Source organism: Pinus tabuliformis, chromosome 7 (assembly GCF_031772625.1).
Source record: "Pinus tabuliformis cultivar Carrire ecotype Pingquan chromosome 7, CPIR1, whole genome shotgun sequence".
NCBI classification, from domain to species: Eukaryota; Viridiplantae; Streptophyta; class Pinopsida; order Pinales; family Pinaceae; genus Pinus; species Pinus tabuliformis.
Window position 1 is genome coordinate 440,230,265 of NC_142293.1, and position 13,154 is coordinate 440,243,418.

Sequence of the window (13,154 nt, forward strand, 5' to 3'; positions counted from 1 at the left end):
TTCTCGAAATTTGAGCTCTGTCTGTTGCAATTTTCGCTACCCCCTCCTTGTTGCCCAAGCTCTCCTTTCTCCCGCAGTCTTTTTCCTTCCCCACAGCTCACTCCTTCGACCAGTGTTTTTTTTTATTTGCTGCTCTGTCCTCTATTTTGCTACCAGTTTCTCCCACGTATCCCTTCTCCTGGACCTCAAGCTCCATCCCTCGTCGTTGCTCGAAGCTCTCTCGCAACTTATCCTTGTCCCTCTGAGCTGCCTTTCCTCCCTACAAGCAAACACGCCCTCGCAGACCTGCACTCTCCGTTGTCAAACCTGCGACATTTCCTTTCCTCGCAAACTTGCAAGCGTTGCTCCCTTCGTTCCCTGCAATAAACCCTCGCTCCACCCTTCATCGTCGTTGTTTTCTCTTCATCCATCGACCTGCAAGCAAACATAAACATACAATTCGATTTCCTTTTTTTTAATTTTATCTTTTGTTTCATTAGGGTTAGTTCCTTTTTCATTAATTCGATTTTTTTGGGTTAGCCTTTTTATTTTATTTTTTTTGTTTTGTTTCAACTTTTGTTCAAATTAAATAGAAACTCAAAAAAAAATTGATTTTAATTTATCACTTTGATATTTCCTTTTATTTCAAATTTTATTTTGTTTTTCCTTTTTTTTGTTTTGATTTTTAATGACATTTGGATTTTGCTTGAGATAAGAAAAATAAAAAAATTTTAAAAATTCCATTTCTAGTTTTACTTGTGACTTTAATATTTCTAAAGAATTGAATCAAAAGAGAACTTTGTGCTCTCACGCTAAAAATTTTATGTGGCCTTTGGCCCATTAAAAATTTAACTTATTAGAGCCTTTTGATTTTTTTTGTTTTTGTCACATTAAAAAACTTAATTAATCATTTGCCACATTAAATTTTCTTCGTAAAACTTAACATATTAAAATTTTCCCAAGGAATAATTAAAATTTTTTAATCTAAAGTTCCTTCTTGGTGTCTTTTTGTGTTAGGGGTAAAATTTAAAGAGAAAATTTTGTGGTATTGATATTTTTATTTCTCTATAGTCAAAACACGCTTAGATATTTTTTAAATTGTCTCTAAGATTGACTATAGGAGAACGACAAATTTTTCTAGATTTGGGTCACTAAAGAAAAATCATTTTAATTCTAGCATTGTGAATTGCTTAGCATTTGAATTTCATGGTTCTTCAAGGTATTTAGATCTTTCAAAATTTAATTGCTAGAATATTTTGCATCTATTGAGATTGATCATCATATTAATTGCTTGAATTATTTGATGTTCATTGCATGTTAAATATTTTGCAAATATTTCAAGTAATTATCAAAGTACTCTGTCATAGAATTGTGATAAATTGCATATCTTTTGTTCTTAAGCTGAGTATTTTTGTTGGCATTGATATTAGATTGTAAAGAAGTTTTTGTTCTCTTTGAGCTATAATTGTATCAAAAAATATTTGAAGTAAACTTGTGGTTTAATTGTGATATTTTAAGGGGTTATCTTTAAGTCTTCATCTAGTAAAGTGAACTTTTCATTTTGGTGATTAAGGGCTTTTGCAATACAAACGTTTCTAATCCTCGAGTATAACTTCATCTCATCATATTGTGTATTTGCATATTAAGTTAGTTTTGCATCATTAAAATTTACTTCCAAGCATAAGCTTGGTCGATAGAGAGATAGGTACCCATCCATCTTTGCTTGGGAAGCCTATTTTTAATAGTACTTAAAACAGTGACCTTGTTGTCATCAGAGCCACAGCAATCTGCAGCGCCAGAGGCACCAGGTATGTTAGATTTTTAGGAGAGGTATCGTTAATCACACATTAGTGTGCTTCACCTTATCTTCTCTCTGTCAATTACTATGAAATCGGGCTCAATATAGAAAGAATTGAAGGGTTTAAACTTAGATAGGCATTTAACCAAAATTAACTAAGATTCTTGCATCTCACATTAGTTTTTGGATCTGCATTTCATATAAGATAGTCATTCATCTAAGCAGCAGTTGCTAATTGATTACTTGGTCTTAATTTCCCTAGCAACACTGTTGATTTCACAAGGCACTGGTATCAATCGTTTAAATTTAATCAAATTCTAAAAGTCTTGCTAAATCTTAATCAAGTATTTGTTCGCTTCACTGTGTCTCCCGAACTTATTGGTTCCCAACTAAGTTCTTCTTCATTCCATTTCCATCGAGTTTACCCCCCTTAGCCTGCTATAGGGAGATAGTTTAAACAGAGAAATTGGGGATCAGGGTGACAGCCCCTAATCTGAGCCATTGTCACGGTGCCCAGACATTTTGTGCGACAACAAACGGCTTCACAATAACTTTTTTGTTCATCTCCCTTCCCCGTCAAGGAGCGTGATCCCTTAACAAAGTTGTATTATATCCTAAACCGGGTTTGTCATCACATGACTTTTGATTACTTATGATCTCCTCCAGTATTTTTGAGTTTGCGGGATTTGTTGTATCAAAAGTGTGTTTGGATTAGTGTTTAATCCTTTGTTTTTCTTCCACTTCATGGACTCAAATTCCCATACATATTTTGCTCTCTTGTTTCTCTGATTTTCTGACTTGCTTTCTTACTCTTTTGGGACAGATTCTGCTGGCACTCACACCAATCTTGGACATAGTTTGAGAGCTGTTTTAGGACAGATTTCAAACTGTCTTTTCTTCACTGGTTGTTGGGAGCGAGTTGCCAGAGAATTTCTGGTTTTGGAGCAGCTGATTGGAGTTCTTCCTATATCAAAACTTCTCCAAAATTCTTTCATCCTGAAGCTGTCCTATTCCTCTTCCAAGAGCCTCACAAATGGAGGAGTTTGTAACCTTGATACTTTCTTCATCCAAGGTTTCTAGGTCATTTCTTTGTAACATCTCTCAAAGTAGATCTTAAATCACTCATTTGTACTTGTTGGGAAAGAGTAGTTTTGGTTTCTAAACTCATATTGTAAACTCTTCCCAAAGCAAAAGCCCTCATTCCTATAAGCGGGCTTTCATCACTAATAATAAAAGTAATCATTCTTCTTTTGGAGCTGGGGATCATTGCCTTGGCATCCCACTCCTTTTCTCTTTTGAGAGAGGGTCCCTCTTTGCATGGTGCTTGATTTGATCTCTATTTTGCTTTTGAAGTTAGAACTAGTTTACTAATTGCTCATATTTTCACTTCATGCTAATTTACTTATTTCATATGCTCATTTGATTTCATGCTAATTATTCATTTCATGGTAAGTTCTCCTTTCCATTTCACTTAGATATCTCTATTTTGCTAATTGCTCATTTTGCATGTTAATTTTCTCAACTAGTCTTTCCATGCTAATGTCTCTTACAACTTAGTATCATCTACTTTGTGAGTTTTCTAATTTCATTTTCATGCAAGTGTTTCCAGCAATGTTGCATTAATCGTTATCGGGATAATATCGGTGCGAGAGAAAAATCAGAAAAAATCGGAATTATCGGGAAATTATTGGAAATTATCGGGAAATAATCATTTGGTACAAAAAAATTCATTTTTTTTTCATTTTTTTTCAATTTTTTTAATATCTAAACCATCTACAACATAAAATAAATACATTGACACATAAATATGATAAAAGAACTAATATATAAGATGTTTAATATCATTTCTAGTGCTAAAATCACGCATAACATTGAAACATGTCCTAAATAGTAAGTCCTGACTCCTGAGTCCCAACTCAGGCTCAAAATATCAACAAAAAATATGATAATGTATCTCATCATGTCATAATGTCATATACAATAAAATGAAGAAAATAACTAAAGTCTAATCCTATTGATTTCCACTGTCCCTCTTGCGAGAAAATGCCACAGCTTTCCCTTTCCCTCTAGATGTAGACGCTGGTGCTGGTGGAGTTGGCAGTGGAGTCTGCTATGCTCTAGAAGCTGAGAACTAGAAGTAAGAGCTATAGGAGGTAGACCACGTCTTCTACTGGTGGCAGGGGTAGCCCGGGTAGGTGGTGTCACCTGGAAACATTACAATCTCCCAATCCTGGAATCTTGAAAAACTGATAAGTCTACTGGATTTTGAATGAAATCTAAAATTCTACTTTCTCCATATGAAATCCAATGAGGCTAGAACCACTCTAAAACATCTTGAGTCATTTCACGGTAATGTTGAAAATTTAAGTAAAAGGATGAAAATGAAGATTAAGGAGAATGTCACTTTTACTTTAAGAATTTAACATTACCATGAATAGCATATCAATACTAGGGCCTAGACTTGATCATTAAGCTACCCCACTCAAAAATTATTTGTTTCTTTCAAAAAAAATTGCATTTCAAACATTTAGCATCCCTTAAAAATCCAAAAAAAAACATTATAAAACCTCGCTGTTGGAGACCCCCACGATAATTTCGATTGTTATCGCGATAATTTCATAAAAATCAGCTAAAAAAAAATTCCGGCGATAATTTCATATAGTTATCGCGATTTTATTGGGACAGCGAAAAAATCATGATTATTCCATTTTATCGCGATATTATCGCGATTTTCACAACACTGGTTTCCGGACATCTTAGTTTATTTTCATGTGATTCTTGTTAATTTCATGCTCATCTAGTTTCATGCAATTTGATTTACTAGTTTTGAGCTAAGTAGTCATTTTATACTTCACTTCATTTAGCATTTAGTATTCACTTAATCATTCACTTGTGTATGCTCTCACATTTGGATTTCATTTACATGCAAGTGATATCTAATTGGTTAGTCTAGTTTACTTGTAGCAACAATCTAATTTCCATTTACTTGATTTCCATTTTTTGATTCACAACTTGTCTCACTTAGCTTAGTTTATTTGCTCAGTTTGCACTTTCAGTCACAACTTTACTTTGAGCAATTTGGCATTTAGAGCATTCACAACCAACAAATTGTTTTGCAATTTGCAACTTTATATTGGACAATCTTCACAATCTCGAGCAATTGCAATTTATCATTTTCTCTCAAAAATTAACCTCCAACATAAGTTGGTTGTATAGAGACTAGGACTCCTTCCTCAATACTCTTTTCCTAAGTTTGTGAGAAGGTGAACACATGACCGCGCAGTTCAGGTTTGGCTGGTCGAACATTGGAGCGGCAACACGTGGGTTTACTTGAGGGACTAGGTGGATACTCATTAATGAATCTAAGCTTCTCCATTTGAGGCCCCTTGCAGCCATCCCTATCTCTACAAGGGTAAAAGTTTAAAGAGGAAGTCTCACCTTAGAATAGGTTAGAGTAGGTCTAATAAAATAAATGAAGAGCATTTCTACATCACAGCTTTCCTTGCAAAGGTATTTCATTTTCATGCTATCTAGAAATTCATAGCATTGACCAAGTTTTATTTCAATGATAATTTACTCTCCAAGTAACATTTCACTTTATTTGCAAGTATTGTGTTGAGAAATCTAGGGCATGTTAGTGAGGGCTTATTTCAATCAGATTTTGCTTTTATTTGGCAATTATTTGTGATATTATTTATCTTATTATTCTTATGTGTTCATCATCAAATAAATGCCAATACAAAGAAGATCACAAAGACAAGAAAGAACACCAGAGATAGGCTCCAAGCCAGGGAAAAACCCCCCAAAGGGAAAACCCAAAAGAACTTCTCTTCTTATAGAAACAACTTCAAAGGAGACTTCCAAGACCTAAGACCCAAACACAAGATTCCCTCCAAGATCAAGCCAACCACCAAACAAATCTTCTTCAATGTCAATAGGGAAATATCCTTCAAAGCAAAAGTTTCGCTCTTCAAATAAGGTTTGCAACCATCCTTGTATTTTTCAAACCTGTGGAAAGTTGGAAACCCTAAAGACCGCAAGGTATTTGCATGTGTGGGCTGAACAAGACATACTCCCTTCCTTCGCTGGATTATTCCTTGTCTTCTAAGGCTGTCGAATTTCAGTTTCTATTGCAGATCAAAATCAAGATGTGTGCATCTCCATCTGCTCCCAAGAGGTTGAAATCCTCTTCTTTATGTAGTCTTCTCATGGGCTACATGGGCCTCTCTAGGTTGACTTAAGATTGGTAGGCCGATTTGATCTTGGAGGTTCTCTAGACTCTTTTAAATATAAAAATATTTTTTCTTTTCTTGTTACAAATGCCCAATAGGGTCTTTTACATTATGAAAAATGATTTTGACTCAAGACACAAACCCTAGAGCACTCAATGGGTGCTTTGACCTATGACCAAATACATTGAGCATGAAACCCATGCTTTAATAATAATTTTTCTTTTACAAATAATTTTTCTTTTTCTTTTTTTAGACAAGTACAATAATAATTACATCATGTCATGAGCAAAATACAATTATGAAGACCGAAACTAGTTACATTCTTCAACATATTGTGGATTTACTTTTACAAGTAGTTACTTTCTTGTAGCTGGAGCATTTCATTCAAAGTTAACTTGTGTATCTTGGAGCATTGGGAGTTTATTTACTTATCTAGGAATATCTTTCATTGGTGCAACTTTCCCTTCAATTATATTTCATGTGAACACCCTTTACATTCAAGTGCAATTGTATCTTTACTTGCTATCTCACATTACATGCCCTTACTTTTCAAGTCCAATTTCATCCATTAGGCATTTATCTTTTGCAAGTTATTTATTTGGCACTGGTCTTGTTATTTCAATTCTTGCAAAGGATCTCTCTTGTTGATTATCATTGCTTATGTATTTTGCTTTATATTTGATTATCTCTACATGCTCATGGTTATATCATTTAAAGTATTTACATGCAATCTTACAATTTGATGGTTGTTGTATATCTTGGTTAACTAAGCTTACAACTTTTAGAACTTGTTTAGTATCACTAACCAAGCCTTAGATTTACTTTAGGGTCTACCCCCCTTGGTTTCATCTAGGAGAGAGCCTAGACAGAGGAGTTGGGAATTGGATGACATCCCCAACTCTTAGCTTGCCCCCAAGGCCACAACAAGTGGAGTTAGGTATTTTCTCCATGTTAACCTTTGGTGCGAAATCGGGTGGCAACATGACCCTCAATCCAAAAACGATAGAAATTGGTGTATTGTCTATGATGACTTACACAACATTATATTGTCCAAAACTCTCAATTAATTCTATTATACTTTTGACAATGTATTAAGAACTCTTATCTTGTAAGGAGTTGACATGCATATGCATCAACAATGGACACATAGGTCAATTCACAGTGTCCTACAACTATGATGTCTACCCATTAAATGCAATAGAAACACCTAAACATTTCGAAGAATGGATGTGCTCCCAAAACATGTCAACTAGATTGTCGTCCCTTGCAAGCAAAGGTGTTTCTACCTTCTCAAAATTGAGGAATTTGTATCATTTTCATACATTGTTGATTACCCCCACCAGATCACACCAATAAGGTGAGAGAATGCATTAAATGGTATTCCATAAGCATAAAGTCACTTACCCACTCAATTATCCATCTATTGCTCCCTCCAACTTCACATACCACTTTCTCTTGGCTTTTTTTGTGCCTCTTACTCAATAAGAGGCTTGGTAGTGTCTGATTTCTTTTTCCCTGCTTCTTGTTGGATGCTCTCCAAGATAAGGCAGTGTCGTTATTTCATGTCTGATAGTTTGGAACATCCTTCAACTCCATGCTACAGTGTATATAAAAAATGATCCCTCACATGAGTGTACTTACCCTTTGAGGGAGGAGATTTTGCTTCCATATTTTTCTGTCTTTTTCTCAATGGAAATGCGTTAGGAACATGTTTCCAAACTAGAAATGCCTTGCAAATGTTTCCAGAGCATTTAGTCCTTAATCTCGTCCAAAAAATATTAGTAAAACAAGATAGCAAGGAGACACAAAAAATAGCAATTACTTTGTTGCATGCTCTTTAGAAAGTTTCGTTTTGTGACAAAAATACATCGAAGGTTTATGATTTGTGACTATTTCAAATCAATTAATATTTGGGAAGTATTTTCATATATTAATGGCATGGATTAATAATAATGGTTCCTCATCAAATATGGGGTTATCTCTACTCAATATCGATGATTGTGCTACATTTATATGCTATTGTCTTACCATATTGGATCAGCACTACTTGTTATCTATTTAAATGTTCAAATGCTACCTTTTCTTCCCCTTAATTCAAATTGTGTATTTTTAGTAGTTCAAGAAGGGAGGTTATTGTTGGGATTTGGATCAGTTAATTATTCAACATATCATATTATAGGTACCACGAGAATTAGATCAATATGGTCTTCTATTATTAAAAGATTTCCATGAAGTACTTATGCATTATAGGAATAAGGTGCCTTGAAAATTTGGGAAATGGCTTTTAATGCAAGTACTTAGATATCAAGTTATGGATGAAGCTTGAATTTCCTAGGAATCATACTTCGTGTTTGACATTCTTACATGGAGAAATTTGGTTTGAAAGTATCTATGAATTTTGTTCTATATGTGTTCTTCTCTTTACAGATTATGCTTAGATTTTGGGTTTGATTGCTCTTCTTTCTTTTCCTTTTGTTCAAATTGTCTTATTTAGTAGTCCATGTAAGGAGGTTATTGTTGGGTTCTGAATCACTTCATTATTCAACATATCATTTCATAGGTACCCCTAGAATTAGATCAATATGGTCTTCCATTATAGAACTTTTTCCCATGCAATACATATACATTATAGGGATAGTAGGATGTCGTGAAGGTTTGGGAAATGGATTTTAATGCAAAGTATTTAAATATAAGTTATCAATGAAGCTCGAATATTCTAGGATTCATACTTCATGTTTGACAATCTTACACAAGGAAACTTGGTTTGAAAATATCTATGAATTTTGTTCGTTATGCATTCTTCTCTTTATAGATTATGCTTATATTTTGGGTTAGATTGCTTATGACTTCAAGGTCATTAGTTATTCTTTTCTTGCTCTTAATTTCTTGTTTCTATTTGGAATTTGTAGCTATAGTTAGTGTCTAAACAGAGTTTGCATTCTAATGTTTTCCACTAAAGAACTTTATTTTAAATGGAGAGTTTCCAAAGCGTGGGTTTGAACTTTGATTTGTTGTCCTTGCTTTCAACGTTTCCATCTTTTTGTAATGCTTAAAACCCTAAATAGTTTTTTTTCTCTAGTACAATGCTACTAGCCTTTATAACTCAGCCACAATCTAGATCAAAATGAATCTAGACACTTCGGTTTCAATAAAATTTTAAGCTTTAAAAAAAGCCTTTCTATTAATACTTACAAAAAGTGAAATGACTAGTAGCCCATTAGAAATTACTGCCAAATTATTTTGAAATAAACAAATTGGAAACCATCCAATATTTTCTTTTATAATAGAAACCTATCACCTGATTTTAATTATTGTCCAAGAAAAAATATTATGACATACTAAAGTAAAAGGCGATCCACTACAATTAATTAGATATAGATTGGTCATACAAAATAGGCTTCTCAAAGTTGACAATAAATATGTTCACCTGATGCTCCAATGCGATTAAGATAGACTAAAGTTGCTATGACCATGCCAGTGGTTGTTCGCCCTCTACCCATTTGACAATTGAACACTATCTCTGTATTGACATCTGCTTGTGAAACTCTATGGACCTACAAAATTCAAGATGGGTAAGTAAAGGATCATGTTCTTCTCCAACAAAAACCAAAAAAATGCATACATTGATAGATCCATTTGACAAGGATTTCTTTGAACAAAAGCACAACAAATACTATGATAAAGACACATCCTATCCACCGTGATAGTTTTCCTATATAAAAATCATATACAATTGCAGATGCACATGCAAAATTCTTGAGAAAAGAGATGCTTGATATATTATTCAATGTGTAATGATGAGATACATGTACACAATATGTCTCATGAGAGATAAAAATTGAACCACCTCCACTACATAACCATAAGAGACATGCCTAAAATTATCACAAAATTTTAATAGTACTCTTAGTTGCATAAGGATTGTGAGATAGGGGAAATTAATAAGCATTACTCGCACTAAAAGCTTTACCAATCCAAAACTTAGCTATGGGTTGCAAGTCCCCAAGTTGATATGATAGCATCTTCCCTTACTCAAATACTAACATCGCCAACTATTTTGTTGTCATGTCTTGTGATTGTTATGTATATGATGTCCATAATAATTGTAGGTCTTACTACAAGAGTGGCACATCGCTATATATGAGGAGATTGTTCCAAAAATATACACTCATTCGAATTGTACATTTATGTGTGGAATGTGTGTTGTGAAAAGACCATTACTACATGTAAACTTCATCACCCTCCCTTAATGGTCACATGGGAAATTAGCAACATATCTCTAAATTTTACAAGCTTATTTAGATTGAAAGGCTCAATGAATATATTTGAAGTGTGAACTTGGTTGCACAATAGTGCATCTCTATATCTCCATTCTTCACAAATTGTCAAATATAGTGTGAATGCACCTCCACATGCTTTGTATGCTCATCAAACACAAGATTTCATGACAGACTCAATAAACTTTGATAGTGACAATAAAGTGCAGTAACGACAACTTGTTCTATTTGAAAAGAAACAAGTGTTCTCCTAAAACATACTGCCTCACAAGCAGTAATCACCATTGTGCTATACTTTGATTCAAAATATGAGAGGGCCACTATGTGTTACTTTCTCTTTCACCAAGAACAAACACAAATACCAAGAGTGAAAACATAATTTGTAGTCAAATTCCTCTCATCAATCAAACATATCCCAAAGGTTTGCTCAATTGGTAGATGCTCTCATGAGAAAGTTCAAAGATGTTTCATAACAAAATCTCATTGAATCCTTTAGGGTTACCTAAGAAAGACACAAGACTAGTTATGCATATTAGCTCTTGTGGACCTCTAGAAGTGCTCCAACCTGAACTATCTAGGGACTTGTGCATGTCTGGATCAGCCACATTTTCTCTAATGGAAATCTCAGAAAGCTCCAGTGTGAATCAAGGGACTCATGCATGCCTATACTAACCTTGAGAGTTATCCCTACTTTGCTTACAGTAGGAAATAAATTAGAAAGCTGTTATAGCTTTCAAACATATGATGCAATGTCTTCTTGACTTATTGTCGAAGGCTGAAAAATGCCCTTTTTAAGTAGAATCCCAAGGGATTGGATCAACTTGATGTCGCTAATATCATTGGGCATTTGGCTAGTTTCATATCAGCAAGTGCTCTGTTCAAGTCCCCTATGTGAAGCACACAAGTCTCAACCTATGTGTTTACTAGGGATGCCATACACAAATGTGGAGAAGCATCATTTGTGCTCCCACAAGGATTCCATGCAAAAAAACATAATGTAATATAATATATGGCATAAGAACTAGTATATAATCATATAGTATAAGCTATTGCTGGTATTTAATAAACATTTATGGGACACATCCATTCATTCATGGCTTATCTTCTTCAAAATCATATAAAGAGAATCATAGTTCAATTGAATCATCATCAAAATCATATCAGTATATTTTACGATGTCTTCTAACACACTTATTAGTCTTCATGTTCTTTTTCTATGAATATTCATGTTATAAACTAATGAATACATAACAAACACACAACCATCAATTTGCTAAAATTCTACACCCATGCAAAAATGTAGGATACCTAAATGTTGTTATATATTCTCTTGTTTACTCGTTATTTAGCCCTAATTCGCACGTCTTTATCATAGATTCCGGGACTTTTTCTTATCGTTGTTATATACTATTTGATTGCTTCAATTTCTTGTTTAATAAACCTAGTTTATGACAGCCAAGTATAATTTCTTAATCGTACATGTTTCTGTTAGAATGTAAACAACAGGTCTGATTTATTTTTTCACCACAACTGTTTTATACCCAAAAAATTATTTATGCTCAAACAATTCCAAAATTGCTAAAATTAAACACACTAGTATTTTTAACTTCACAATTAAAAATTATGCAGCGGAAATAAATAGGAAAAACACCAGAAGAATAGCAGAATTTTTCTGCCCAACAATCTCCCTTCACTTCTATTAATCTGGAAAATTTAGGGCCTTGACCCACAAAAAATTACATTAAAATTACAACAAATATTTGAACCTGGAAATGGCCCACTGTATTTTCAGCCCAACAAAAATCCTCTGAAAAATTGGTTGGGCGTTTCAAAAAGGTAAGAATTGAATGTTCCAAAGGAACGCATAAGGAAGAATGCTCACCTGACGTTAGGAGGGCGAGGACAGAGTTGTCTAGCGTTTTCTTAAGGCAACTCCTCTCCTTATCAGTCGAGCCCCTGTCGGTCCTCGACAACAGCCCCGTTTCTCTCCTGATGGTCGAGAAAGCGGGATACTGATACCCAGATACTGATCTCTCCTTTTGGTTCAATCACCTCACCCATATGAATGAGTCGATGGTGGCCTTATAGTCGAGAGTTCAGCAAGCTCACCCTACCGGGCCTCGGGGATTGCCTGGATAATGACTTGACCCTGGTAAATTCTCAGCCTATACCTACAAGTCTCATCTCCTCCTGGCTGTAGAACTAAACTCTAGAATTCTTGGCCCCTCTAAGAAAATTCAGCCCCTCCTTACATGACCCGCTGGAACTCGACCTGCCCTCTCACAATCTTGGCTCGCTCAAAATCTTGTCCCCACTCTCCAAATCTCAGCCCCCTCTCTAAATTGAGCCCTCACAAATTCTCCTTCTGGAAAACCCTTGTTGCACACTTTCTTCTTCTCTTCATTCACCAAGTCTCTCACTCATTGAGAAAATCACTTCCTCAATCACAATTTGTCTTCACCTCTCCCTTAAGCTTGTTTATAATTTCATCTTATGCTAAATCCCTAACACTCAATGTCCAATGTGATAGATGGCCAAGTTTAATTCCTAACCCACATAGATCAGTAGTAGAGATTAGATCTAAATCACTTAAACAATTCATTATTTATGCTTATAAACTCAGCACAATAACCAATATTAATCAATCAAATTAATTAATGTGTTTTTCCTAAGTTAGAATTAAGAAAGAAATCACAATAACACTTACTCCACTCAAGCAAACACCTAAAGAGGCAATCTAACAACTTCTGCATGCTAAGACACCAAGCCTATGTAGCACCTTCCCAAGCTAATAACATCAACACTCCCTCCTCGCTAGGAAGGTGATCACCACCACCCCTAGCTTATCTCGGTAGGAAACAAACTTCC

The 13,154-nt window shown here is 34.7% G+C and overlaps 1 protein-coding gene across 1 annotated transcript in view; it reads right to left on the bottom strand.

Moving 5' to 3' along the window:
* Window positions 1-13,154, bottom strand: part of LOC149247863 (metal ion-binding protein) — a 359,567-nt gene that overhangs the window by 217,240 nt on the left and 129,173 nt on the right. Inside the window, exon 7 of the mRNA XM_089458307.1 lies at window positions 9,437-9,563. Coding sequence (XP_089314433.1) covers window positions 9,437-9,563 — 127 coding nt within the window. The remainder of the gene's footprint in view (window positions 1-9,436; window positions 9,564-13,154) is intronic.